The 27,916-nt window shown below is 56.1% G+C and overlaps 1 protein-coding gene across 1 annotated transcript in view; it reads left to right on the forward strand.

Annotated features, from left to right (window-relative positions):
* Positions 1-27,916, forward strand: part of ITPR3 (inositol 1,4,5-trisphosphate receptor type 3) — a 68,270-nt gene that overhangs the window by 9,804 nt on the left and 30,550 nt on the right. Inside the window, exons 2-15 of the mRNA XM_086371201.1 lie at positions 4,999-5,069; positions 17,720-17,841; positions 19,663-19,749; positions 20,218-20,376; positions 20,562-20,660; positions 21,470-21,553; positions 22,133-22,279; positions 22,457-22,552; positions 23,117-23,167; positions 23,360-23,502; positions 24,366-24,465; positions 24,544-24,704; positions 25,312-25,453; positions 26,965-27,126. Of these exons, the coding sequence (XP_086227327.1) occupies positions 4,999-5,069; positions 17,720-17,841; positions 19,663-19,749; positions 20,218-20,376; positions 20,562-20,660; positions 21,470-21,553; positions 22,133-22,279; positions 22,457-22,552; positions 23,117-23,167; positions 23,360-23,502; positions 24,366-24,465; positions 24,544-24,704; positions 25,312-25,453; positions 26,965-27,126 (1,624 nt within the window). The remainder of the gene's footprint in view (positions 1-4,998; positions 5,070-17,719; positions 17,842-19,662; positions 19,750-20,217; positions 20,377-20,561; positions 20,661-21,469; positions 21,554-22,132; positions 22,280-22,456; positions 22,553-23,116; positions 23,168-23,359; positions 23,503-24,365; positions 24,466-24,543; positions 24,705-25,311; positions 25,454-26,964; positions 27,127-27,916) is intronic.

Consider the following 27,916-nt stretch of genomic DNA (forward strand, 5'->3'; position numbering starts at 1 on the left):
CTGGCCGGGAGCGCTCTGCGGCCTCCGCGAGTAGGCGGGGCCTCACCGGCCGGGGCGGGGCCTCACCGGCCGGGGCGGGACTTCAGGGGGCCTCGGTGGACCGGGGTGGGGCTTCAGGGGGCCTCTGCGGATCGGGGCGGGGCTTCAGGGGGGGCCTCGGCGGGCCGGGGCGGGGCTTCAGGGGGCCTCTGCGCGGGGCTCGGCGACCACCTCTCCGCCTCTCGCTCTACCCAGAGGCTCTAAAGTCTCGGCCGCGCCCTCTGAGGCTCCCACTCCATCGAAACTTAGCTGTCGGAAGTCCTGGCCCTCGTTCCTCCCTCTGGTCTCGGGTCTTTCTCTCCGCAGCCCGTCCGATAAGGGCTTTCCCGCTTATCTGTTAATAGCTTCACGGGACACCCCTCCCTTCCCCGCCCCCCCCGATAGCACTTCTTGGGATGCCTCAGTCCTGAGGAGGAGCTTCTGAGGGACGGAGGGGAGACTTCCGCGGGCGCGCTGCGGGGCAGTTTGGGACCTCCTAAACACCCTGCCGCTGGCTGCCCTCTTTGCCTACGGGCTTGGTGGAGGGCTGCCCTCCAGATGGGAAATGAAATGATGGGGAGGGCGAGGTGCCATCCCTCAGAGGCTGCAGGGGAGGGGTGCGGAATGTTCCCAAGCTGTGCTGATTTTGCTCATCCAGGACCCGCACTTGGAGAAGGGAGGGAGTGGGATGTTGGATCCCTGAGGAAGTCCTGAAAGTCCCTGTCCGTTTTCCTGATGCCTTCCTGGAGCCCCGTGCCTTTTTAATTTAATGGCCCACATGGCTTGCTTCTCTGTTCTGGTCGCCCATACAGACCATTCCTGTCCCCTCTTGGCTGCCGATCTGGGATGTTTTCCTTTCTGACCTTGCTTGCAGCTCTGCTGGAAGCCAAGCTCCGCTCCTGATCAACCCCTCCCCTTCTCTAAGAGGCTTCAGCTTGCACTCCCCAAATGTGCTCTGCTCTCTGTAAACCACTGGGCACTGGGGAGGGGCTCAGTGGGAGACAGCAGGGCTTCAGAAGCTATGCCAGAGTGGGCGGGGACAGAAGGACATCCACATGATGACCAGGCACATTTGTGCCAGGGGGATTAGGAAAAGCACGCCAGGCATCCAAACTTGCTTGTCCTTTTTTCTGCACGTGTGACCCAGACAAAGAGTTCCCAGGAGAGGGATGGAGAGTTTCTGAGGTGAGGATGGGTTTTCCTCAGACTGGGAGTCTCTGGGGAGATGGCCTCTACAGGGCCTTATGCATTGGACAAGATGGAGGCTGTGGGGGTACCCCAGCCTCTCTCGGTTGCCCTGACTTCCATAATGCCCTCTGGCTGTCCGGTACCCCCAGCAGTGCCAGGTCCCAGGCCCGCCCCGACTTCCTCCCCTCCCCTGCCCAAACTTACCATCCTGCAACCCCTCCTCTCAGGGCTTTGCCAAGAGACAGCCAGCTAATCTGATTCACTAATGTCTTACAGGAAATTCTATGAATTATTCAAGGCTCTGCACAGCTCTTGCCTCTTCTCTCACACCTTCTCTGATTGGCCAAGCTCTGACCTCTCCCTTTCTTGGACAGAATCCACAGCTGGTACCATCAGTTGGCACCCATGCGTATTCCTTAGATCATGAACTCTTCTGAGTCTGTGACTTGTCTTCCCAGTGAGGTTTTGAACTCCCTGAGGCAGAGACCTTATCTTTTGCTTCTCGTGTGCTTCCCTCAGTAGCTAGTAAAATGATTAATTCACTCAGTGTGTATTCCGAGTGTGCCACTCCGTGCCAGACAGGTGGTCCAGGTGCTGGGGATACAGGAGGAAGCAATACAGACACATCCCTGTCCTCATGAACCTTCCATCTCAGGTCAGGGAGGAATAGGACCCCAAATAAACTCTGTAGCAGGCCAAGTGGTGATGTGGAGAACAGTGAGGCGGGCAGGGGGATGAGAAGTGTGAGAGAGAGAGCAGTCCACAGTTTTCAAAAGGGCAGGGAGGGAGCCTGGCCACAGGAACGGGTCACCTGAGCTGAGATCTGAAGGAGATGAGAAGTGTGAGAGAGAGAGCAGTCCACAGTTTTCAAAAGGGCAGGGAGGGAGCCTGGCCACAGGAATGGGTCATCTGAGCTGAGATCTGAAGGAGATGAGCGAGGGGTGGAGCTAAGAGGGTGTCTAGGGTAGAGAGTGCCAGGCAGAGGGAAGAGCTGAGATCAAGTCTCTTGGAAAGTTTGAGGAGCCTGGAGGAGGACGGTGGGCTGGAGCAGAGTGGGCCAGGGGCGGGGGTGGTGGGGTGGGGAGGAGATGAGGTGTGAGAGGTGAAGGGGTCTTGTGAGTTCTTGCCTTACCCTCTGAGATGGGTGGTTTTGGAGGTTCCCAGCAGAGCACTGCCCTCATTTGACTGACCTTTTCAAGGAATCCCTTTGCTGCTATGTGGAGGACAGGCTGTAGAGGTGAGAGGGGTGTTAGGAGACAGTGATACCAGGTGAGAGCCGCCGGGTGCCTGGACCAAGTGGTGTTGGCGTGATGAAAAGTCAGATTCTGTACATAATAAAAAAAATTTTTATTGAAGTACAATTGATTTACAGTGTTGTGTTAACTTCTGCTGTACAGCAAAGTGACTCATTTATACATATATATTATTTTCCATTGTGATTTCATCACATGATATTGAATGTAGTTCCCTGTGCTCTGCAGTATGACCTTGTCTCTCTCCCTCCTCTGTATAATAGTTTGCATCTGCTCCTCCCAAACTCCAGTCTCTCCGTCCCTCCCTGACGTCCCCCGCCCCCTGCAGCAACCCCAAGTCTCTATGTCTGTGTCTGTTCTCTATGTCTGTGAGTCTGTTTCTGTTGCATAGATAGGTTTCTTTTTGTCATATTTTAGATTCAGATTCCGTACATATTTTAATGATAAAGCCCACAGCGTTTCCTCACAGGTTAGCTGTGAGAGGTGAGCGAGAGGACCAGGCAATTGGAAGGAGGGATTAGCTGGATGGAGAGAGGGCATCAAGAAGAGCAGGAGCTCCGCGTTGGGAACGTGCTGAATTTGCGATTCCTGTGGACATCCAAGTGGAGACGTGGAGTGGGTGGTTAGATTACGAATCTGGAGTTTGAGGGAAGAGGGACAGAGGAGGTGGAGGCGGAAGTTATCAGTAAATTTACAAGCCGTGCTTTGAACCCGTGCGTGGCCAAGATGACCAAGGGCCTGAGTGCTGGTGGAGGAGAGAGGATGGAGCTGGAGGCTGGGAATGGGGAGGGGTCTGAGTGGGTCCTCACAGCAGGCCCTTCTCTCCCCTTCCTGAGGCTGCACCTGTTGCCTTCAAAGCCCAGCTCTGCTGCTTGCTGGCTGTGTGTCCTCGGCCGGATCATTTGCCCTCTCCGTATCTCCTGCAAAATGGAGGAACTCCTGCAAAAACAGGGGAGACTTAGAAAATTAAATAATATATGAAAACATTAGAAGCAAAATCCTGCTTGCTGTCATTATTGTTACTGTGGACTGTGTCGTGCTGGTGATTCCTAAGGGGAAACCCCAGGCTCCTGTCCTCAGGGAACTCATGGTCTAGACACCGCGAGGAGCCCCAGAGGAAACACGGCCGCGGGAGAGGCCAGGACCCGGCGCTGTGGGAACACAGGGCTAGGTGGGTAGGGGATGCGGCAGGCGGGAGGGCACTGGCCAAGGAAGGAGGGACTGAAGATAAAGGGATGAAAGAATGGAGGGGCTTGGAGGGGCTTGGAGGGGAGCGGGGGCGGCTGCTGGGACCACTCTGTGGAGGTGAGAGCTCCAGGGACCTTGGGATCAACCAGAGATTTTAGCACAGCTAGGGCAGGGAGGTTGTGAGGCTGGCTAGGGAGTGGGTGGAGGTCAGATCACAAAAGGCCTTGTTGGCCAGTCCAAGGAGGGGAGGACCAGAAGGAGGCTTTGGAATTAGCTCTGTGACTTGAGACAAATTAGTGTTCAAACCCAGTTTCCTCCTCTATAAAATAGTGTTCATGACTAGCCCCCTGCGGTGAGTTGGTAAGAATTCAGAGGCGGAGGTTGTGAAGTGCTGAGATAGAGCTGGCCTCTGAGATGGTGGGTCGTCATCGTCACCATCATAGTGTTAGAGGCTTGTGTGGCGTTGAAGAATGTTAAATGTGGGCATGGATGGATGGGTGGGTGGGTGTCCTCCAGAGACTCAGGATTAACCCCAGCCAGGATAGAGGGGAGGAATTTCGGGCCCAGGGTGACCACAGCGGAGGGTGTGGAATGGGCCTGATGGAGGCTGGGAAGGTTTGTTGTTTTGTCTTTGAGACGCAGAGGCTGCCCCCTAGGCTGCTGTCTCATCAGCGTTTCTCGCCGGGTTGCTTCAGTCTCTCTGCCTGTGCTTCTTACCCTGTTTGTCTTTCTGACTCTGTCTTTTCTGTCTCTCTGTGTCTCTCCGAGGCTCTGTCTCTCGGTCCCCCTTCTCTCTCCCTCCTCCATCAGGTCTGGGTGGGGTCTGAGTGCCGTGACAGGAGTTACGTGGGCAGTGTGTGGCAGCCCAGGCCGGCCGCAGACCCCCAGGACGCAGCTCCAGCGGGTGAGGGCAGTGGCAGACTCCATGTGTCTCTGTGCTTTTTGTGGGGGCTCCCCCACCCCCACCCAGGGGACCTCGCCTTTTAACAGTGGCGCCCGGAAAGGCGGTGACTTGATGGTATGGGATCGTCAGTGATGGAGGGAGAGGTTTCTTTCTTTTGTCTAAGTATAGTTGACATACAGTGATGTGTTAGCTACTGCTGTACAGCAAGGTGATTCAGTTTGACATGCATGCATTCTGTTTTACATTCTTTTCCATTCCAGAATGTAGTTCTCCGTGCTGCTCAGTAACAGCCTGTTGCTCACCCATTCCATGTATAAAAGTTTACATCTGCTAACCCAGCCTTCCATTCTGTCCCTCGTGCGGTCTCTTTGGAGGCCTTCCTGGTGCCCTGGGCCGCCTGGGCAGGCGGGCGTCTTCTTTGTGCTGACTCGCTGCCTCATCCCGCAGGTTGGTGGATGACCGCTGTGTGGTGGAGCCCGCGGCTGGCGACCTGGACAACCCCCCTAAGAAGTTCCGAGGTGAGTCCTCTGAGCCCCCGCCGAGTCCTGGGCGGGTGGGTCAGGCTGGGTGCCCGCAGCCCTCGTGTGGTCTGTGGAACCCCCGTTGGCCAAAGGATGCCTTCTTGTCAGGGTGGCCTCTGTCTTCACTTTTGTGGAGGCACACGGTACTTCTCAGGGGCGCACCCACTTCTGGCCATGGGGGCCTGTCGTCCCCTGACCTTCCCGCCACCCGCAAGGCTCTCTGCGTGACTGGGTGTTTGCTGAGGACCTGCTCAGCCATGAGGAGGCCCAGGCTGCAAGCCCTGCTCTATGCCGCCTGGTGTGGGGACTGGAGCCCCCGCTGCCCTCCTCCCTCCTCCCAGCCCCGGTTGTGACTGTATCCTCGGTCCCAGGCGGCATGGGTGACTCCTGCCCGAGGGGGCTTGTGGTGTGGGCTCTGGCTCTGCCGTGTGACTCTGGGCATCCGCCTGCACGCTCTGTGTGCCCTGCAGTCTGCGGGCTCCTCCGCCTGCCCTGCGGGCCTGGGGCTGAAACCCTGCTGCCCCTGCGCCCAGCTGGGGAAGCTGTCATTGTGGTGACTCCCTGTGAGGCTGAGGCAGGCAGACAGATCCTGGGTGTGGTGGGCAGGGTGGGAGCGGGCCGCGACACGCCGGGCGGTGCCGTCTGTCTGCCCACGTGGCTGCTCCTTGGGGAGAGGTCAGCTGGGATTGTCCTGAGAGGGATGCGGTTGATGGAGGGAGCAGGATTCAAGAGGGCCCTGCGGCCTCCTGGGCTGTCTGCCGGGGGGCCTTGCCCGTCCATTGGAGTACAGAGGAGACAGAGGGGGTCCCCCCAGGCCACAGGGGACCCATATCTGCTGTTCTGTTCCATCGCGTGCCTGAGTGGGCTCTTAGGTCGGGGCGTGCCTGGCCACGTGTTCTCTTTGTCCAGCCCTGTCTGGCCACACTCCCTCACCTTTTCCCCGACCCTGGGCCCCTCCCTGGTTCCCACCAGCACCGCCTGTGTCCCTCATCTTTATCGGCCGTGCTCTTGATAAAGGCGGAGGGTGCTTGTGCGGGCCACCTGCTTGGAGACGCAGCTCGCAGCTCGGACCGCCCTGGTCCTGAAGTGGGGGCGGGGGGCAGTTAGGGTGAGGGCAGGGGCACACCTGCACTTTCCTGGAGTCAGAAAGAGGAGAGCTTGCACTTTTCTGCTCTGGCTGAGGGCTTCGCGCAAGTTCTTAGGAAGAACTTAGGACTGGATGGCGTGGTGAGGGTCCCGAGGCTGGGCTGAGCCGGGTGGGGGTGACCGGGGCCGACAGGAGAAGAGAAGATGGCGGTGTGGCCGTGTGTGGAGTCAGCTGTGCTGCGAGGTGGGAGGTGCTGACGGACAGTGGGGTGTGGTGGACAAGGCTTGCCCTGGAGTTCCCGGAGACAGAGTTTGGGGCCAGTTTTTGACAACAAAACCTCTACTTAGCAGAACAAGTGCTCCTTTGACTTCTTGCCCTCCTCCCGCCCCCTCCTTTCTCTTCCTCCTTATTGTCCCAAAGCCCGTGAGCAGGGCCCCCCCCAGCCTTGGGGGCTGCCCCGTGATCCCCGGAGACACCCGGGGGGCTCGGCCTCCAGCTTCCTTCCTGCCCCTGCTGCCCTTGGCCTGGGTGTCGGGGTGAGGCGGGCCGAGACCCTCTGGACCCCCTGGGGCCCTGTGTGGACCTGAGAAGAAGCCCACCCTCTGAGACAGGGGTCCGTGCGACACCCTGGCTGGTGGGTGTTCGCCAGAGTGAGAACCTGGGGTGAGAGACGTGGGCACAGACCTTTCCAGCTTCGAGACCAGGGTCCCCCCCAACCCTGGAGCCTGGCCTCTCGCTGTTCTGTGTTTCTCCCGCAAACAGCCCTGGAGGGAGAACCCCCCCCCAGGGTGTGGGGGCCTCAGCAGGCATCTAGAACTTGCCTAGAACTCTCAGGGATGGCCGGCCTGCCGTTTCCTGAGGCCGCCTGGGGGGCCTCGCCCTGGCTGGGAGTTGCGTCTTGCCCTCTCTCCCCACGCGGCGTGTTCCCCCTTCCCCTGCCGCCAACCCTGGAGGTCCCCAGGCGGGGCGGCCAAGCCCGTGAAGCCCCTGCCCGGCCTCCATCGGCCTCTGGTTAGCTCCCTGCTTGTGGTCTCAGCTCCGGTACCTCCCAGGGCCGTCCCAAGCCCCGACATGCTCAGGGAATTCTTTCTGGAGCTGGCAGGGCCCCGGGAGGCCCAGCCTGCAGGCGCCCCAGTGTGTCGGGCACCATGCGCCAGCCTGGCCTCCCTGGCCTCCGCTTCGCTGCAGGGGCCTCGGGTTAGGGCCTTGGGTTATGGCTCCCGTGAGTCCTGCTCTCCCGCTGGGCCGGGTCTGCGCAGGGTCCGTCCCACAGCCCTCTCCTCCTCCAGGCTGGTGCTGGAGGCCCAATGTAGAATGACGCGCCTCCGGTCTCCCTGGGAAGCTCCGCGTTCGCATCCCTGCTAGGCAACCCCAAGAAGAGGGTAGAGGTCACCTACCCCATCCAGGGGGGGCAGGTGCTGGGGCAGGCCTAGATGAGGGGACTTCCTGTGCTTCACACTGGGTGCCCTCCGCCCCCAGCCTCAGGCCTCTGCTCTCCCTCCCCGTCTTCCAAGCCCGGTTCATTGTTACTTGTATTGTTATTAAGATCCATTTCAACTACTGAAAAGAGCGTGTGAAGACAGCGTACCCATGACTGAGCTCTCTCAAATCCTTTCTGCCCTGGTTATTTCAGGTCCTCTTCATTCTTTTTTTTTTTTTTTTAAATATTTAATTTTTTTTTGTTTTAAGGGAGAATGACATTGAAACATGTATAAAGTCCTCTTCATTCTTAAAGAGACGGCATCTTATGCCGAAGCCCGCTGTGTCTTCCCTGACTTCTCTCCCTTCCCGTTCCCCAGAGGCAGACACGCTCAGAAAACCTCATCCAGGGGCCTGCTTTTGCTACTAACATGTAGAGACATTTGCATGAGTTATGTAGGGTATTCTTTTCCATTTTTCCAACCCCACATATTAAAGGTAGCCTTCCGTACAGACCTTTCTGCAGTTTTTTCCTGCTGCACTGTTGTGGGGATTTATCTGTATTGATCCCTGTGGCTCTAGTTCATCTGTTCAGTTGCTGCGTAATACTCCACTGGGTGAGCCAACTGCAGTCCTTTATTCGGTTCTGTTGTGATGAACCTTTACTTCGTTCGCAGTTTTTGACAGTTGCCAACAATGCCGCTGTGGGCACCCTGTGCACACGTGTCTCCCTGAGCTCGCGGGCAAGGGTTTCTCGGGTGTGTTCCGAGGGGGGCTGACCCCGGTGGGTGGCAGCTCTTCTGTCTCACTAGGACTGGCCCCCGCTGCCTTCCTTGGGGGCTGTGCGGGCTCACCCCCACTCACCCCCGACACACTGTGGGTGCCCTTACTGCAGCCCCATCCTGGTTTTGTCCCGCTTAAATGTCTTCCAGCCAGCTGGGTGTGAAATGGCATCTCACTGTGGTTTTAATTTGCATTCCTCTGACTACTGAGACGGGAACATCTTTTCATATGTTTATGGGGTACTTAGAATTTTATTCTTCATCTTTTCTTTTTTTCCTTTTTATAAAAGGGATACAAATACAGACTTTAGGATCCAGATGAGAGCACTGGTGCCCCCCCCCCCCCCCGTCCCCATTTCCAGGGACAGCCCCACTGGAGAATCTAACTAGGTAATTTACTCATCCGGTTACACCTCAGAACACTGTGCAGGCATCCTTCAGGAACTTGCTCTCACACCCTCGCCCATCTCCATTGTTGTTCCTCTGGGGAACCACTTTCTTCAGCTTCTTATGCGTCCTCCCCGTGGTTCTTCTTGCAAATGCAAACATATATTTAGACTCCCCTCCTTTTTCACCCTGGGGTAGCATTGTTTTTTGGGGCCATACCCACAAGGCATTGGTATCCTAGTTCCTCAGCCAGGAATCAGGGGTCAAAGCCGTGTCCCTTGCAGTCAAACCCTGGGCCACCAGGGAAGTCCCTGGGGTGGTATTCTATATACTCAGTTCTGTGTCTTTGCTCTTTTTGCTTTGTGAGTCTTGCTGTGGGTAGATCCTACTGGAGACCTTTCTATATTGGTACATAGAGATCTTGGACTCTCTTTCCCTTTTTTTTTTCTTTTAAAAACTCATTTGTATCCGTATTCCTGGACAACTGTGAAAACTGTTCCTACAGATGATCTAATTTTAAGCATTTCAAAAATATTTATTTTTTAATTGTGGTGAATAGCTACACAAACTTTACCATCATATTCATTTTTAAGTGTATCGTGTATTGTACTGTTCAGTCACTAAGTTGTGTCTGATTCTGTGACACCATGGACTACAGCACACCAGACTTCCTGTCCTTCACCATCTCCTGGAGTTTGCTCAGTCTCATGTCCATTTAGTTGGGGATGGGATCAAACCATGTGAACCTCTGTCGTCCCCTTCTCCTCCTGCCTTCAATCTTTCCCAGCATCAGGGTCTTTTCCTGTGAGGCGGCTCTTCACATCAGGTGGCCATATCATTGGAGCAGTAGCTTCAGCATCAGTCCTTCCAATGAATATTCAGGGTTGATTTCCTTTAGGATTGACTGGTTTGATCTCCTTGCAGTCCAAGAGACTTTTACAAGTCTTCTCTGGCACCACAATTCGAAAGCATCAGTTCTTCGGCACTCAACCTTCTTTATGGTCCAACTCACATTTGTACGTGACTACTGAAAAGACCATAGCTTTGACTGTTTGGACCTTTGTTGACAAAGTGTACAGGTCGTGGGAATTCTGTGGTAGTTCAGTGGTTAGGACTCTGTGCTTTTATTGCTGAGGGCCCCTGTTCAATACTTGGTCAGGAAACTAAGATCCTGCAAGTTGCACCGCCTGGCCAAAAAAAAAAAAAAATGTATGGGTGTACAGGTCAATGACATTAAGCACTCTCATCAGCTGTCACCACCGTCCATCCACAGAACTGCTTTCCTTTGGTAAAATGAAGCTCTATATCCATTAAATAATAACTCCCCATTCACACCCCATTCCCCCCACCCCACCATCCGACTTCCTGTCTCTATGAATCTGATTAGTCTAAGTACTTCACATGAGTAGAATCATACAGTATTTGTTCTTTGGGGACTGGCATGTCTCACTTAGCCTAATTGCTCCAGGATTTACCCAGGTTGCAGCCTGGATTTCTGACTCTCCCCTGCCACTGCGCCACAGCTGTCCCTCACATGGCTCCATTGTAATTTATTTAACCAGTCCGCTTCAATGGGCCATGGCCTGTTTCCAGTCTTTATCATTCTCAACAGTGTTGCTGAAGACCCTTGTCTCTTGTCACGTTTTTTAAAACTGAGGTTTGTTTATTTATTTTTGGCTGCGCTGGATCTTGTTGCTGCACACGGACTTTTCTCCAGTGGCGACACGGGGGCTCTCGTCGTGGTGGCTTCTCTTGTTGGGGAACAGAGGCTCTGGGGAGCCCAGGCTTCGGTGGTTGTGGCACACAGGCTCTGTTGCCCCACGGCACGTGGAATCTTCCCAGACCAGGGGTCGAACCCGCGTCCCCTGCGTTGGCAGGCGGATTCCTAACCTGGACCACCAGGGAAGTCCTCTCGTCGCTTTGTACAGATGTGCCTGTGCTGTAGGAATGAAGGTGGTGGTGGTGGTTATTCAATGAAGGACCAGTGGTGAAATTGCTGAGTGCAAGGGAAGGGACGTCTGAGTGGGTTCTGATCCAGACTGCAAATTTGCTCCCTGCTGGGGTGGTCCCGTTCAGTGCCTCCCCCAGCAGTGGAACCAGAGAAGGCAAACCCATTCACCCTTTGCATCATTTCTCTGCTTGCTCCCCCAGGTCACCAAATGTGCTTTATTCCAGGAGAGTTTCGCTCACTTGGCTCGTCCCTCCACTCTCTCCCCTCCCCCACCCCAGCAGCATCCTGTCGCTGGTGTGGAGTCTCCAGTGCCACCTTTATAGACCCGAGTATCGCGGTCACATCTTTATTTCTCATCCCGTCAGCTCCTACAGTGCTCTGCCTGGTGTACACCTTCTACCAGCCACGCACCCTTTAAGTTGCACATCGTTAAGGCTGAATAAGCTTTGCGTTCTCTTCTGTAACCACAGTGGAGTCTTCAGTGTTCTGTAAGATGAGTCTAAATGTTAAAGATTAGAAACAGGTGTTTACATGATTTATACAGAGCTTATGCATAACTGGCTGCGTAACTTTATTCCCTGTGCTCTGTTCTCGTCTCGAATCCCCTGCTGGTGCTTTTCAACCTTGGTTGAACAGAAGAACCGCTTGGGATTGGGGGTCTGGGTGGGGTGTGCCTTTAAAAATGCATTTCTCTAGGCTTTACCCACTGCCCAGGTCTATGGGGGATGTGAGAGTTTGTGTTTTTTTTAAATCTCCCAACTCCCCTGGATGATTCTACACAGTGGTTTTTGGAGTATTACATACCATAGTCAGGAGGAGAAGGGGACGACAGAGGACGAGATGGTTGGGTGGCATCACCAACTCAATGGACATGAGTTTGAGCAAGCTCTGGGAGATGGTGAAGGACAGGGAAGCCCGGTGTGCTGCAGTTCATGGGGTTGCAAAAAGTTGGACACGACTGAGTGACTAAACAACAACAGTCAGTTTCTGGGAATGTCAGTTGATTTTATTTAATAAATGAATATCCTCTTGTCTGCAGCCTCACCAGCCCTGTGCCTGGCACCCCTGGTCCATGCCCAAGCACACAGTTCTTACTGTAGGAAACCCCCCGGAGCTCAACTTTTCCTTGGCCTTTGATGCTGCTGCTCCTGTGTGGGCCCAGTTCCCCCTGCCCTTACACCTTTCCTTCTCTCCTCCCTTCTGCCCTGCACTCTGGCAAAAAGGAAGGTTCTGGCTGTTCCTGGATTTGGGCAGGGCCACCTCTGGGCAAAGAGCGAAGCAGTGTGACAGCAGGGAGGTGTGCGCAGGGGTGAACCTCAAGCATGCGTTTATTTATTCATTTTACTTTTGGCTGTGCAGGGTCTTCGTTGCTGTGCACGGGCTTTCTCTAGTTGTGGTCAGTGGGGGCTACTCTCTAGTTGCGAGCACAGGCTCTCGGGCACGTGGGCTTTGTTAATTGCGGCTCGAGGGCTCAGTAGTGGTGGTGTACAGGCTTAGTTGCCCCGTGGCATATATAATCTTCCCGGACCAGGAATCGAACCTGTGTCCCCTGCATTGGCAGTCAGATTCTTAACCACTGGACCACCAGGGAAAGTGAGAGTGAAGTCGCTCGGTCGTGTCCGACTCTTTGCGACCCTGTGGACTGAAGCCTACCAGGCTCCTCCGTCCATGGGATTTTCCAGGCAAGAGTACTGGAGTGGGGTGCCATTGCCTTCTCTGGACCACCAGGGAAGTCTCCCACAAACATTTTAGTGGGCTCAAATCATTTATTCATTCAATAAGCATTTTTTTTTTACTTGCTTTTCTCCTCTGTTTTTTAAGCCATTAAAAAAATTTATGTATAGTTAGTTTACAATGTTGTGGTAGTTTCAGATGTATAACAAAGTGATTCAGTTATATATACACACACACATATATATATGTGTGTATGTATGGGTTTCCCCGGTGGCTCAGACTGCAAAGAATCTGCCTACAATGCAGAAGACCTGGGTTTGACCCTGTGTGGGGAAGATCCCCTGGAGAAGGGCATGGCAACCCACTCCAGTTTTCTTGCCTGGAGAAGTCAGTGGACAGAGGAGCTTGATGGGCTAAAAAGTCCATGGCGTCGCAGAGTCGGACACGACTGAGTGACCAACACTATACACTGTGTATGTATATATATTCTTTTTCAGATTCTTTTCCAAGCTATTGAATATAGGTCCCTGTGCTGTTACAGTAGATCCTTGTTATCTGTCTGTTTTGGGGTACAGCAGTGTGTGTGCGTTAATCCCAGTCTCCTAGTTCGTCTCTCCTCCCACCCCAGCCCTCACTACCTTCACTGACCCCTTTTGGTAACTGTAAGTTTGCTTTCTGTATCTGTGGATCTCTTCCTGTTGTATAAATAAGTTCATTTATATCACTTTTTTAGATTCTGCATATGTGATATCATATGGTATTTGTATTTCTCTTTCAGACTTAATATGATAATCTCTAAGTCCATCCAGGTTGCTGTAAACGGCCTTCTGTTACATTGCTGACTAATACTCCATTGTGTCTATATACCACACCTTCTTTAGCCATTCATGTGCAGATGGACATTTAGGCTGATTCTGTGTCTTGGCTGTTGTAAATAATGCTGCTGTGAACGTTGGGGTGCGTATATCTTTTTGACTTAGACTTTTCTCCTAAATATGCCCATGAGTGGGATCAACAAGCATTATATGTTATGTATTATGGGCAAGGCTCTAAGGGAGGATCTGTGTAAGAGAAAAAGACAAATTTGACAAGTTCTAGTAGCAAGTTTCCAAGAAAGATAAAGAGGAATAGGGAGTAGGGAGGGATCACTTCGGGCATCAAGTCTCTGCTGGGATGCTCCAGGGCAGCGTGTGTTCTTCAGATCCAGGTTCTGACCCCTTGTGGGCTGTTAAGGCTGTCATGGGGTCAACCATCCTTCAAAGAATGGGATAGAATAGCATTAGGATGCATCTCTTGCTACCTCCAGTGAGTTTTAAATGTGAAGCTTTTTTATTTCTAGAAATTCTATTTGGTTCTTTTTCTGCTCTGTCACATTTTATCAGTTCAGTTCAGTTCAGTCGCTCAGTTGTGTCCGACTATTTGCGACCCCATGAATCGCAGCACGCCAGGCCTCCCTGTCCATCACCAACTCCCCAAGGCCACCCAAACCCATGTCCATCGAGTCAGTGATGCCATCCAATCATCTCATCCTCTGTCGTCCCCTTCTCCTCCTGCCTTCACTCTTTCCCGGCATCAGGGTCTTTTCCAATGAGTCAGCTCTTCACATCAGGCGGCCAAAGTACTGGAGTTTCAGTTTCAGCATCAGTCCTTCCAGTGAATATTCAGGACTGATCTCCTTTAGGATGGACTGGTTGGATCTCCTTGCTGTCCAAGGGACCCTCAAGAGTCTTCTACAACACCACAGTTCAAAAGCATCAATTCTTCTGGGCTCAGCTTTCTTCACAGTCCAACTCTCACATCCATACATGACCACTGGAAAAACCATAGCCTTGACTAGATGGACCTTTGTTGACAAAGTAATGTCTCTGCTTTTTAATATGCTGTCTAGGTGGGTCACATTTCATAGTTTCCTGTTTCTCTACAGAGATCCTCAAGCTTTCCTTTATTGATTTAAGCAGAGTTTTACAGACGATGGCTGTTTCTGAAGTCTCTTCGTGTCTGTTTCTAGTGTCTTGCTTTGTGGGTTTGTTTTCTCTTGTGACATCTGGCTCCCAGGAATTCCTGGTTCTCTTTGACTGTATATGGGTCATTGCATTGGAACATCTGGTCTGAGGGGTTGTGGACTAGGATGATGGTATCTTCCTCCAGAGAGGGCGTGGATATCCTGTCCCCAGATTCCTGGGGATACTGCCTGTCCAAGACGCGAGCCTGAAGCCAGGCTTGAGTTTGGGGTTCCTGGCACCATCCAAGAGACTCCGTGGGGCCCTAGTTCTGGGAAGGAGTTGTTCTCTGGGGTCAACCCATGCTGGGGTGTAGCCCTTTGAAGTTCCAGCTTTTAAAGGGAGGGTCTCCTTTTATACTTCCCACCTTCCCTGGGCCTGGGCTTGAATATCTGCCTTGTCACCAGGCAAAGCCATCCAGATAAGAGTTCGTGTTCTCTGAACTCAACAAATGCCCAGTAAAGTCGCTTGGGTGTTTACATACCTCCTTGGTTCCCCTTTGATCTTCTGTTCTGGCTGGATGACCCCTCGCTCAGTTATTGGCGTGTGCTAAGTTGCTTCAGTCATGTCCGACTCTTTGTGACCCTGTGGACCATAGCCCGCCAGGCTGCTCTGTCCATGGGGTTCTCCGGGCAAGACTACTGGAGTGGGTTGCCATGCCCTCCTCCGGGGATCTTCCCCACCCAGGGATCGAATGTGCGTCTCTTATGTCTCCTGCATTGGCAGGCAGCTTCTTTACCACTGAGCCACCAGGGAAGTCCTCAGTTCTTTAAGAAGTCTTAAAATAATACATGTTTGAGAAATCTGGTTGCTTTTGTTGTTTTCTGGTGAGGTGGGTCCGGAATGGATTATAACCAGGGTTCTCTGCCCTGTCAGGCTTGGAGCCTACTCACCACCAGGGACAGGATGCCCCCATTTGTTTCATGAAACAGTGGCTGCACAATCTCTCTCCTGGGCGAGTCAGGTCAGGAGAGTGAGAACTCTGCCTTCAGGCACCCGGGGCAGCGTTGTCTGCCCTCCTTTTCTCCTCTCTGCTTTGGGTGTGGCGGGCGTCAGCTGGGTGGGGAGGGGCGGGTTGCATCCCATCACTAGGGCCGTGGGCTTGCTGCCCTCCCTGGCTCCAGGCTCACTCAGGGCCTGGACTGCCCCCTCCTGTCTAAGTAGACCAGCCAGCCAGACGCAGAGCCTCCGTTTAATATCATAAAGTGGAATTAAAAAACAATACGGTCGATTCATATGCATATTTATGTAATGTAAAATGGGGGGCTCTAGGGCCAGGACCTGAGTGAGCCTGGAGCCTGGGGGGCGGCGTTGTTGGGGGAGGGTTTGTGGGTAGGGAACAGGGACAGTGTAATGCCCCAAGCATGACAGGAGAAAAAGAAGGACAACAGTGATAAGCAAGTAACTCACAGATTTTAGAAGGAAATCTTGGGCACAACTAGAAGACTCTTGGCAGCGGTCAGAGCCGGCCTCCGAATTGAGTACCGCAGCCACAAACGGAGGTGGTGGGCGCAGCCACGTGACGCCTTCTCTGAAACAGCACAGTCTCCCTGTGAGGTTTGAACAACACAAAGGACAACACAGATCCCTGTTTGTGTCGGAGTTGCATTCCTGGGAAAGGCAGTGTTTGCTAAAAGCGTGCAAAAAAGACTGTTTCTGTGCACCATGCTGGGCCCAGAGCGCGCCCGCAGCGTCCACCTGTGAGCGGGTGGGACCCCTTTGTGTTAGGCGCTGGTGCCTAGCATCCCTGTCCTGCCCACTACAGGCTAGCTGTCACCTCACTGGTTGGGACAACAAAGATCACCCCCTCCCATTTCTAAAACACCCCGCCCCCAACTCCTACTGGGAACTATAATGTGGTGACCAGGGGACCAGGAGCCCTGAAAACTCCCATTTAGCCTGGAGAAGCAGGAGGACTCGTGGAGGGGTAACCCCCCAGCTTCTTGAAGGTTGGGCAGAACCCTGTGAAGACGTACTCTGGGCAAAGAACTGAGTGTTTCCGAAGTGATGCCCTCTCATGCTGGTGGTACCAGGGTGGGCGAGCTAGGGCAGCCCTTGGTGGCTCTGTCTGCTTATGCAGTTGTCTTTTCCCCTGCGTTCAAGGAAGTTCTTTGTTCTCTCAACTTTGCCTCACTTGGTTCCCCTTCCTGATGACCAGGGGCCTCTGCCTGCTGTGGGCTAGGCAGAAACCCCAGTTTTGTTTTTAGTTTCCAGGGGCTGTAGGACTAGCTTTGACCAGAGTGGGGACATGGCCTTCCCTTAGAGGCTAGAGGGACGGGCCTGACGGGGGGTGCGTCCCGTCTCTGTGATCTGCCTCCCCGAGGGCCCTGTCTGGGTTCCCAGCACGACCATCTTCCTCCTGTATTGCTGCCAACCAGGGAGGCACAGCACTGCAGCCTGAGAGGGGTCTTAGAGGCCATGAGCTCAGTCCTGTGCTTTCCTGGGATTCCCTCCTGTGACGGAGAGCTCACTGCCTCACAGCACGGCCCGTGGTATTATCAGACAGGCCCTGTCCCCGTGCCAGCGTTTCACCGCACCCCAAATCCTTCTGTCTCTTCCCACCACACTTTTGGGTTTTCCAACTCATGCCTCCTTTCCATAGGTAGAAAAATCTGAACATTCTTTCTGGAGTTTGGTCTTATGGAAATCATTGATGTTGTATCTATTTCCAAAATAAAAACCAGCTAATAAAGAACCTATTTCTGGAATTTTAATTGGCTCTATCTTAGGTCGAATTTGCTAGAATCAGAGCCTAAAAGGGAGAATTATGAAGAAGGGGTCCCAGGCGGAGTATCAGGGAGTCTTGCTCCTACAGGGCAGGGACAAGCCGAGCAAGGACGTGGTTTCAGGGGAAGAGAGGCCTCAGGTTGATCCCATAGGGACCAACAGACAGTCTCCTCCTCCTGCCGTGGGATGGAGGCCACCTCTCTGGGGTGGGGGATGTATTGATAACTTCCTAGGGAACTGTGGGCAAGATAGTGGTGGGCCAGAGAGGGCTGCTGCTGTGAACTGTCGGCCGCCAGAGTACAAAACCTGGACCCAGACCGGGCACAGGAGGGGTCCTAAGGGCTTCTGATAAACTTCCCGCGGGGAAGAGGGCACGCGTCCACCCCCAGGTGAGGGCCTGTTCTCAGACCTGCTTCCCGGCCCCTCCATCCTACTCAGCACGATCCAGGATGCTTCAAGCTCTCCGGGGGTCTTCCAACACTGCCTCTTCACCCCGGTGGGGCCAGGGGCAGTGATGGAGGGCAGAGCAGAGGCGGGGTTTGCGGGCAGGGCTGTAGGCTGGGGTCTTCCCGGAACCTCGTGTGAGCCGATCTCCCTCCTTCTGCTCCCTCACCCCCCAGACTGCCTCTTCAAGGTGTGTCCCATGAACCGCTACTCGGCCCAGAAGCAGTACTGGAAGGCCAAGCAGACCAAGCAGGACAAGGAGAAGATCGCCGACGTAGTGCTGCTGCAGAAGTTACAGGTCTGGGCATGCGGGTGTCCACTTGGCCGTGTGTCTCATGAACCCGGGCACACGCCCAGGGCTGCCGCTCATCAGAGCCGACAGGGCCTAGTGGCTGAGTCCTGAGGTTTGACCCGTTCGGCCAGGGACTGGTGTGTGTCGCTGTGAAGGAGGTGGGGGGTCTGAGCCCGGTCAGAGGCCCACTCATTTGCCACTCTGTGCCAGATAGAGGCAGGCGTCTCCTCCTCCAGGCCGGTGCAGCCCTGTCCCAGGACCTATGGTGCAGTGAGCTGTGGACTGCCTTCAGCGGGTCTTAGCTAGGCCTTCAGCGGGACATCGTATTCAGTGAGAAACCTGGGCAACTGTACATGGAGTTACAGGGGCTTCTAGAGAAGTGGTTTCAGCGAACCTGATCTGAGAACTAGTCTTAGCCTCTCCCCTCATTCTGTACAGTTGGAGCCTGGGGCCCTTCAGGGGGACTAGGCTGTTGTGGCCATCCTATGAGTTGGCACGGGGCTTAGATGGTCCCTGGGTCTCTGGCCCACGTTGTTGCGTGGTGTGAGGGCCCGGTGGTGGCCCTCAGGCCTCTTGGTTCACATCCTGGGTAGTTCTCTCCGGACTGAGCTCAGGGCCCCCAGTCCAGTGGAAGCAAGTGGGAGGCTTAACTGGGGTCAGCAAGGTTGTAGCATGCTGCTGGGACCTTCCCCTGGGCCTGGGGCCCAACCCGCTCCCACCACCAGGCCGGCCTTCCAGTATCCCCTTCCCCAGGAGGTGGGTGTGAAATGGGGAAAGAGAGGGCCCGCCCCACGGCTGTAAGCCGTGCTGGGAAGAGGGGGCTTGGTGTGGGCTGCTGAGCTCTGTTTTACCCGAGACCGTCTTCACCCCCGCTGGGGGCTGTCGCAAGCTTCTTCCCTGCTGCTGCTGCAGGCCCAGGCTGGGCTGTGGATCTGGCAGGGTGTGGGGCATTCACGCGTGTGCAGATCCTCAGCACCACACGTGCTCACACAGCCAGGCACTGAGGTTTGTGCAAAGTCACGTGTTGCCTGGCACGCCGCCCCCGCAGCCACCCTCCCAGCAGCTTCAGGCCTGAAGCCCGGATAACGGGACTGAGGAGATGGAGGGGCAGAGGGACCGCTGCTTTAAGGAGAGCTGGTCTGATGGAGGAGACAGCGCCCCCCCACCCCCAGCAGGACCCCTTCCCCCAAATCTGATGGAGGAGGCAGAGCGTATCCTCAGGCAGCTTCCAGGCTAATGGGACAGAAGAGCCTAAAAAGGCGTCCTTAATGGGAGGCAAACCAAATCCTGGAGGACCGGAGCCGAGTCCTTCAGTGTTGGATGTGGCCCATCAGGGAAGGCTCCCTGGAGGCGGTGGGCGGGGAGCACACGCGGTGCTGGGGAGGGAGAGTCCAGAGGAGCGGGAGGAGGAGGAGGAGGACGTAGTGCCCAGCACACCCGTGGGGCTGGGCCAGGGATTCTGAGTCAGGGCCCCAGGACTCCGGTGTGATGGGGGAGGAGGCCCAGCCTTTGGTTATCTGCTGGGGGTGTTGGGGCTGTAGGGGGCTCAGGGGTCTGTTGGCTGCCCTCCACCAGAGTGAGGTGGTGGGAAGGGGGCAGAGAGGAGGGACCTAGGGCCCCGGGTTGCCTGCTGGGTGCCCAGGCTGCCCCTCTGCACTCTGAGCCTCATTCTCCCATAGCAGCGGGAGGAACAGGGCAGATGGCCCAGGGCGGGCGGGAGGGGGCTCACTCTGGGTGCAGTGGCACGGCCTGTGGGTGAGGGGGGGTCGTGCCCCTCCAGGAGCGGGCTCCTGGGCCTGGCCTCCACCGCGGTGTATGTCTGTGCAGCACGCAGCCCAGATGGAGCAGAAGCAGAACGACACGGAGAACAAGAAGGTGCACGGGGACGTCGTGAAGTACGGCAGCGTCATCCAGGTGCGGGGCGCGTGGGTGTGGGCTGAGGGGCACCACCCGGCCGGCCCGTGGGACGACTGCCCGCCCGCCTCTGCATGTGCACGGTGCTTGTGAGCCGTGTCCACGGGTGTGTGTGTGTTCAGCACGGGGGTCACAGCGCAGGGCCTGGAGCCCCGGGGGCCGGGCTCATGTGGTGCTTCTGTGGCCTGGGCGAGTTGCTTCCCTTCCCTGGACCTCTCTTTTCCCCATCCGGACGATCAGGCCAGCGATAGTAAATACTTTTCTCCAGCTGTTACAGGATTACGGGAGCTAATACGAGTACGGTGTTTAGAGCAGGGCTTTTTTGTGTGATCACCTGGGTGCCAGACTGGGTGTGGTGTGAGTGTGCGTGTGGTCGTGTTTATGTCCTGTGTGTCCAAGGGTCCTGTGCACCCCCTGCTCTGATGGGCCGGCCTCCTGGGGTGACCTCACCCCCGCCCTGCCCCCCAGCTCTTGCACATGAAGAGTAACAAGTACCTGACCGTCAACAAGCGGCTGCCAGCCCTGCTGGAGAAGAATGCCATGAGGGTGACGCTGGACGCCACGGGCAACGAGGGCTCCTGGCTCTTCATCCAGCCCTTCTGGAAGCTGCGGAGCAACGGGGACAACGTGAGGATGGCCTGGGGGGAGGGCCCTGCTGGAGGGCACGGGCCGCAGCTCCGGGGGGCCTTCTACAGGGTCCTTGGCGGGGGTGCTGCACGAGCCCAGCCCGTTTCTCAGGGGCCAGAGTGACCAGAGAGAAGCCTGGGGGCCCCGCCCTCCGCACCCTCACCCGGCTCCGTCGGTCCCCGTAGGTGGTTGTGGGGGACAAGGTGATCCTGAATCCCGTCAACGCCGGGCAGCCTCTGCACGCCAGCAATTACGAGCTCAGCGACAACGCCGGCTGCAAGGAGGTGAGCGGGGGGGGGGGAGAGAGAGGTGGGCTGAAGTAGGCTGGGACCTGGGTCGCGTTGCAGGAGGGCCTGCACCTGGCCAAACGTCTCTCGAGCAACAAAATCCAAAGAAACTATGAGACTGAGCGTAACAGCATGCATTAACAGTGGGGGCAGTTAGGAACAGTAGGATACAAAAAGGCCAAAATCCAGCTGCTATTTCTGAGATACTGGGAGCGAAAGCCAGGTACTGGGCGTGATTGCTGCACGGGGCACCAGCGAGGGGGCGGGAGGCTGCCTAAGCCACGCCTCTGGCCCGGCCCATGGATCCACCCCACTCTCACCCTTTATAAGACGAGCTAGCAGGGCACCTGGGACTTGCTTTTGCTCTCTAGGGCTGCAGTATGAATCCCGTTAAAGCCTTGTCTGAACTGGTTGTCTGGCTTCTTATTAATTTCTGTAGATTAAAGAGTCCGGGGACCCTAGTTGGTAGTCTCGTTGGGCTGGCCCTGCAGTGGAGGAGTGTCTACACACCCGCTCCCCGCAGGGTTGCTCCCTCTGGTCCTGTCCACCGCTGGAGGGGCTGGGTGGGCCTTCCCGACCCTCTTCCTGTCTCCCAGCGTCTGCCCACATTCTCCAGCCCACAGGGTGGCTGCCCCAGGGCAGGTGGGCTGGGGCCTGGGGGCCCTGGTTGGGGGCAGACACCCCCTCCCTGTGCTCATTCTTGGGCGCTGGGCTGGTCTCCCCTCACCCGCTCAGGGCCTTCAGCCCCGCCCACTCCCCAGGGGCTGGGGGCCTGCCCAGCCTCACGGGTCTCCGTGCCTCCCCAGGTCAACTCTGTGAACTGCAACACCAGCTGGAAGATCAACCTGTTCATGCAGTTCCGAGACCACCTGGAGGAGGTGCTGAAAGGGGTAAGGACTGGGGACACCCCTTCCCCTGCCGCCCCACCCACTCCTGGTCCCCCTGCCAGCCTATGCCCACCTGCCGGGCACCCGGCTCTGCTCCCTGTCCCGTCCGTGCTCCACGCACCTCCTTCTCTGGCTCCATACCCCCTGCAGCCCCCCCCACCCCGCAGGGCCGTTCCCAGCCGCCCCAGCTGGCCTCTTCTCTGTCTCTGGCCTTGAAACCCCTGCTCCATCCGCTCCCAGTCCTGGCTGAGCTCACTTTGTTTTCTGGGAAGGGGCCGTGGGCACAGATCCTCTGAGCACTCTCTCCCCTCACCCACGCCTCTCCACAGTTCCAAGCCAAGCCCCCTACCCTCTGCCCCACGCCCTCTCCGTCAAAGATGCCAGGCTGCCTGGTCAGGGCCTGTGCCTGCCAGGGTGGGCAATCGAACACGCGGGGTTTCCCCTGCCCGTGGCCGCCCTCTGTGGGGGTGGGCTGGGGCTCTGTGTACCTGCTGGCTCTGGAAGGTGTCTAAGACGGGGCGGGGCGGGGGCTCGCCTGCTGGGAGGGTCCCCGGCCGCCCTGAGCCCACAGCCCGCCTGCAGGGAGACGTGGTGCGGCTGTTCCACGCGGAGCAGGAGAAGTTCCTGACGTGCGACGAGTACAGGGGCAAGCTGCAGGTGTTCCTGCGCACCACGCTGCGCCAGTCCGCCACATCGGCTACCAGCTCCAACGCCCTCTGGGAGGTGGAGGTCAGAGCCCCGCCCCTGCTGGGTGGGAGGTCACCCCCCCCAACACACGCACACACAGCGTCCGTCTCCTCTGAGCCCCTCCGCAGCCAAGGGGCCAGAGAGGATCGCAGAGCCATCCTCCCAGAGCCCTCTGGGCCTGCAGTGTTCCTCCCATGCATTTCTTCCTGCCTCGCCCAGGTGGTCCACCACGACCCGTGCCGTGGAGGAGCTGGCCACTGGAACGGCCTCTACCGCTTCAAGCACCTGGCCACCGGCAACTACCTGGCTGCTGAGGTGGGTGGGGAGGCAGAGGGCATCCTGGGAGCCCCAGCCCCACATCCTGGGGGTGTGTAGACACTCCCAACAGGTTGATCTTCCACACATGCATGAGCGTGTGTGCCTGGCACACGCCTGCACGCAGACTCACATGTCTGTTGACTCTGTTTATTTGTGCTTATTTATCTATTTAACCGGTATTTGTAGTCATGCTCGGGTGATGATAAGTCTCACGGGTATGATGATGCTCCTGCTCTGTGCTAGCAGCTGTTCTGGGCCCTGGGGCTACAGCAGTGAGCTCGACTCCCAGACCTGTTGCAGCTTAACATTCCGCATCCGTCTTTGTCCATGACGCACAGGCTTGTGTGTATCAGGACGTGTGTGTGTGTGTGTGTGTCTGTCCGTCCATCCAACTGTGGGTTTGTGGAGGGCAGTGATCTTGTGGGTGTGTCCTCCAGGGCTGGCATGAATCCTGGGGCCGGGCTGGGCACCCCTGGGAGGGTAGGGGCTGCCTGCCCCAACCCAGGCTCGTTTTGGAGCGGGGATCATGTGGATAGCTCCCCATCTTGAATCTCTGAGCAGGAGAACCCCAGCTACAAGGGTGATGCCTCTGATCCCAAGGCAGCAGGCACGGTGAGGACCGGGGAGGGTTTGGGGGCCGGGGAAGGGTGACTGTGCGTGGCTCTGGGGTTGGGGGGTGGGGAGGCCATGAGACTCTGGGAAGCGGGCTGGAGGGAGAAGGCCTCTCGGGTGGGATCCTGAGAGGTTTCAGGGGGCCTGAGAGGAGGGACGGGCTCCTGCCTGAGTCAGGGTGCCCGCCCCCAGGGTGCGCAGGGCCGCACAGGTCGCCGGAACGCTGGGGAGAAGATCAAGTACCGCCTGGTGGCTGTGCCCCACGGCAACGACATCGCTTCCCTCTTCGAGCTGGACCCCACCACGCTGCAGAAGACCGACTCCTTCGTGCCCCGGTGGGTGGGCACTGTGGGCCTGGGGTTGGCGGGGGTTGCCTGGGCTAGTATCTGGACCCCCAGTACCCCCTGCTCCTCTGTCCTTCCTTGCATGACCCATCCCTCTGGAGATCTAGATCCGAGGCAGCTGTAGGGAGCTCACCGCCGCCGAACTTGGCATGTGCTGGGCCACGGGCCCTGCACCCTGGGTGCCGCCTTCTCTCCAGTGTTCTTTACAGCCAGTTGGCCTGGGGCTCAGGACACATTGGGTGCGGGGGACGGACTCCTTAACCTTTAAGGTCTTCCAACCTGGAGATTTTAGGATGGAACATCAGGAAGCTTCCTGGGTGTCAATCAGGCTTTAACATTGACCTCAGGCAGCTGACTTGGTCACTTGGCCCAGACATCCTCACCTGTGTAGTGGGATTATCGAGTTACCCATCAAAGGGCTGATAGGAGGATTACCCAATCCCTTATCTGCATCTTGAGGCCAGATGTACTTGGAGGTTCAGATTGTTTTTCATTTCTGAAAGGTAATTGTGTTTCACAATCAAAGACATGACTATTTCTGACGTGAGACGCAGGCATGTTGACACTGAAAGGGATAAATAGTGTAAATAACCTCATTTGTCCAAAGAATTTGGGTCCCGAGCTTGCATGCACGCCTGGGCTCTTGGAGTGCGTGGGTCTGGGGAGAGCGGGCGAGGTGTGAAGGCCTGGGGTTTCTCTCCTCTGGCTCCTCACCTGGGGGGGACGGGCGCCCCTGGCCCACGGCCGCTGGCTGTGGAGGCAGGAGGAGGATGCAGGGCCGCGGGGGTTAGAGCCGGCAGATGGCCGGGAGGCGCTGCGACGTGCTCCCTGCGCCCGGCCCTGACCCGCTGCAGGAACTCCTACGTCCGGCTGCGGCACCTGTGCACCAACACTTGGATCCAGAGTACCAACGTGCCCATCGATGTCGAGGAGGAGCGGCCCATCCGACTCATGGTGCGGGCCCTGAGGGCTGGGGGCCGGGCTGGGGTCCAGGTTGGTCCCGGGAGGCCCTGCTGACCTGTGTCCCTGCAGCTGGGCACCTGCCCCACCAAGGAGGACAAGGAGGCCTTCGCCATCGTGTCGGTTCCCGTGTCCGAGATCCGAGACCTGGACTTCGCCAACGACGCCAGCTCCATGCTGGCCAGCGCCGTGGAGAAGCTGCACGAGGGCTTCATCAGCCAGAATGACCGCAGGTGGGCTGCAGGGGCAGGGTTCCAGGGGCTCCCCAAGAGCCTTTGTCCTCCTGGGGTCGGCGTCTCATGGACGAAGGCGTCAAAGCAGAAGCCGGACGGGCTGGTGGGGTGATAGGCGGGGACTAGGCCTTGCCGGGCCCTGGCTGACTTGGGGCCCCAGGCTCACCGCTCACATACTCCAAGAACCAGCTCTGTGATGGAGTCATCATTACCCCTGTTTCACTCATGATGGGATTGAGGCACAGAGAGGTTCAGAGACTTCTCCGTGGTCATACAGCTAGTAAGTGGCAGTCAGGATGGAAATGAAGAGCCCTTCACACCAGACACCCCACGTGTGCCCTACTGGTTTTTCTCCAGATCGGAGTATCCTGGGATTCTCTGTCTAGAGGGCACTTTGGAATCCAGGGTGGATGGGGGCAGGGGTGTGCGTGGAGGGCAGCTCAGGGTGAGGCTGGAGAGAAGTGGAAGTCAGGTGTCAGGCTGTGTGCTATGACGGCAGGGCTGGCTGTGGGGAAGGGGTGGTTGCCCCTGGGGGCACGTGAGGGGGTCCTCAGGGTGCCCAGGGTCAGCCCTTCACACTCCTCTTGCCTGGTGTCCCTTTGTGAAGGTTTGTTATCCAGCTGCTGGAGGACCTGGTGTTTTTCGTCAGTGATGTCCCCAACAATGGGCAGAACGTGCTGGACATCATGGTCACCAAGCCCAACCGCGAGCGGCAGAAGCTGATGCGAGAGCAGAACATCCTCAAACAGGTAGCCGCGCACACCTGGGGCTGGGCGGACCCGTGGCCAGCGAGCAGGACGTCTTCTATTTTTTGTTTTAATATATATGTATTCTCTTTATTTTTGGCTGTGCTGGGTCTTCGTTGCTGCACATGGGCTGTCTCTGGCTTCTCCTTGGGGTGGCTTCCCTTGTTGCGGAGCGCGGGCTCTCGGGCGTGCGGGCTGCCGTAGTCGTGGCTCCCGGCGTCTAGAGCACAGGCTCAGTAGGTGTGGCTTAGTTGGGCTTAGTTGCTCCATGGCATGTGGGGTCTTCCCAAATCGGGATCGAACCCGTGTCTCCTGCATTGGCAGACGGATTTTTTATCACTGAGCCACCAGGGAAAGCTCATCTTTTTGACATAAGCCTGCCTTTTCACCTCTCCACCTGAGCTGTGGTCTCCCTTCTGTTTTCTCATCACTTCTTTAAACATTTTTTTAAAATTGTTTTTTAAAAAATCTGAGGTGCGGTTGGTCTCATCACCTCTTCCTGCACTGTTACCATGTACCACCTCCGCCCTTAGTGCCCGTCACCTCGTTTAATCCTCCCGACCCAGGGGAAGTCTTCTTAATTATTATCCCCATTTCACCCTCGAGGCATGCAGAGGTTGGAGTCACTTGACCGAGGCCACAGCTTGGAAGCAGCAGGGCCAGGATTTTCATGCAGATGTCAGCTTGAGAACTTGTGCTTTAAACACTTTTTTTTTTTCCCCAAATTTTTATTATGAAAAATCTCCAATGTTGAGCAAGTATTGAAAGAACAGTACAGCGAACACGCATTCGTTACCACTTTGCCAGTCTGGCTTTCTATAACTCTCCGTCTCCACACCGCCCCTGTGTCCACGCATCTCAAAGGAGGGTGCACCTCACCTCTACACGTTTCAGTGTGCCTCTCCTAAGGGTAAAAGCATCGTTCTCTATAAGCAGAGTCTCACGACCACACCTAAGGAAACGAGCGACAATACCCCATCCGGACCAGCCTTCTGGGCCTTTCCCCAAATGCCTGTGTAAAGCTCTTTTTTTGGGCGGGGGGGGAATCAGGATCCAACTAAGGTTTTCTCATTCTGGGTGATTCTGGCTCTTTGGTTGCTGTTCTTATAACAGTTCTTCACCCACACCCAGTCCCCGAGTTAAACTTGTGTTTGGACAAGGCAGGCCTGCGTCTGATTCCTTAAGCTCTGGCCACCCGCTTTGGCTTGCCTTTTCTCTTAGCCTCAGACCCCTGAGCTCTAGCCACCCTCAGCCCTCCCTGCAGAGGCTGAGGCAGGCCCGGGACCTGAGCTGAGACTAGGACTCGCGGTGGGGAGGGGCCGGCCGAGGCCAGTGTCCTGGGGACTCCAGCCAGGAGAGGGGAGCGGGTGAGGGGTGGGCTGGGGCCATGTCCAGCTTAGAACCAGCTGGGGGTTAATGTCAGGGTGGCCTCCGGGCAGGGTCAGCGTGAGGCTGAGGGTAATGAGGGGTGCAGGCAGATGCGGGGCTTCTTCCTGACTCTCCGTGCTCCCTAGATCTTCGGCATTCTGAAGGCCCCGTTCCGTGACAAGGGGGGCGAGGGCCCCCTGGTGCGGCTGGAGGAGCTGTCGGACCAGAAGAACGCGCCCTACCAGCACATGTTCCGCCTGTGTTACCGAGTGCTGCGCCATTCCCAGGAGGACTACCGCAAGAACCAGGTGGGCTGCCGCAGCCCGCTGCCCCCTGCCCGCCGGCTCCTGCGCTCCGCTTTCTTTCACCCCGCACGTGCTCCCCAAGGCGCACCCCGCTGTGCCAGGCGCAGTCTCAAGGGGATCGGACTGTAGGCCGGTCCTCACGGCACACAGCCTGGCTCCGTCCTTTGAGGGACCTCACTCTGGGTTTAACGTTCCACGGTGGCTGTCTTGAAATTCTTAATTTTTGAATAAGAATCCTGCTGTTTCTTTTCTTAAAAAAAAAAAAAATTACCTCTAGTTGAATTCATTGAAGTATAGTTGATTTATAATGTTTTTAATTACTGTCATACATCTGTGTTTCAGTTACATCTATGTTCCTTTTTTTAATACTCTTTTCCACTATGCTTTGTCATAGGATACTGAACAGAGTTCTCTGTGCTGTCCATTAGGATCTTACTGTTCATGCATTCTATATATGCAAGCTAACCCCAACATCCCCCCTCCCTCCCCCAGCCCCTCCCCTCCCCCCCGCACCCACCAGTCTGTTCTCTGTGAGCCTGTTTGTTTGATGGGTGAGTTCATTTGTATCATATTCTAGATTCCACATACAAGTAATACCATATGGCATTTGTCTTTCTCTTCTTAATTTCCCTTAGTATGATAATTTCTAGTTGCATTCGTGTTGCTGTGAATGGTGTTCTTTTGTTCTTTTTTATGGCTGAGTAGTATTCCACTGTGGGGTTTCCCTGGTGGCTCAGTGGTAAAGACTCTGCCTGCCAATGCAGGAGACATGGGTTTGATCCTTGGGTTTGGA

Source organism: Bos grunniens, chromosome 23, assembly GCF_055505025.1.
Source record: "Bos grunniens cultivar Pamir isolate PY7600 chromosome 23, Bosgru_T2T1.0, whole genome shotgun sequence".
In the NCBI taxonomy this organism is placed as follows: domain Eukaryota; kingdom Metazoa; phylum Chordata; class Mammalia; order Artiodactyla; family Bovidae; genus Bos; species Bos grunniens.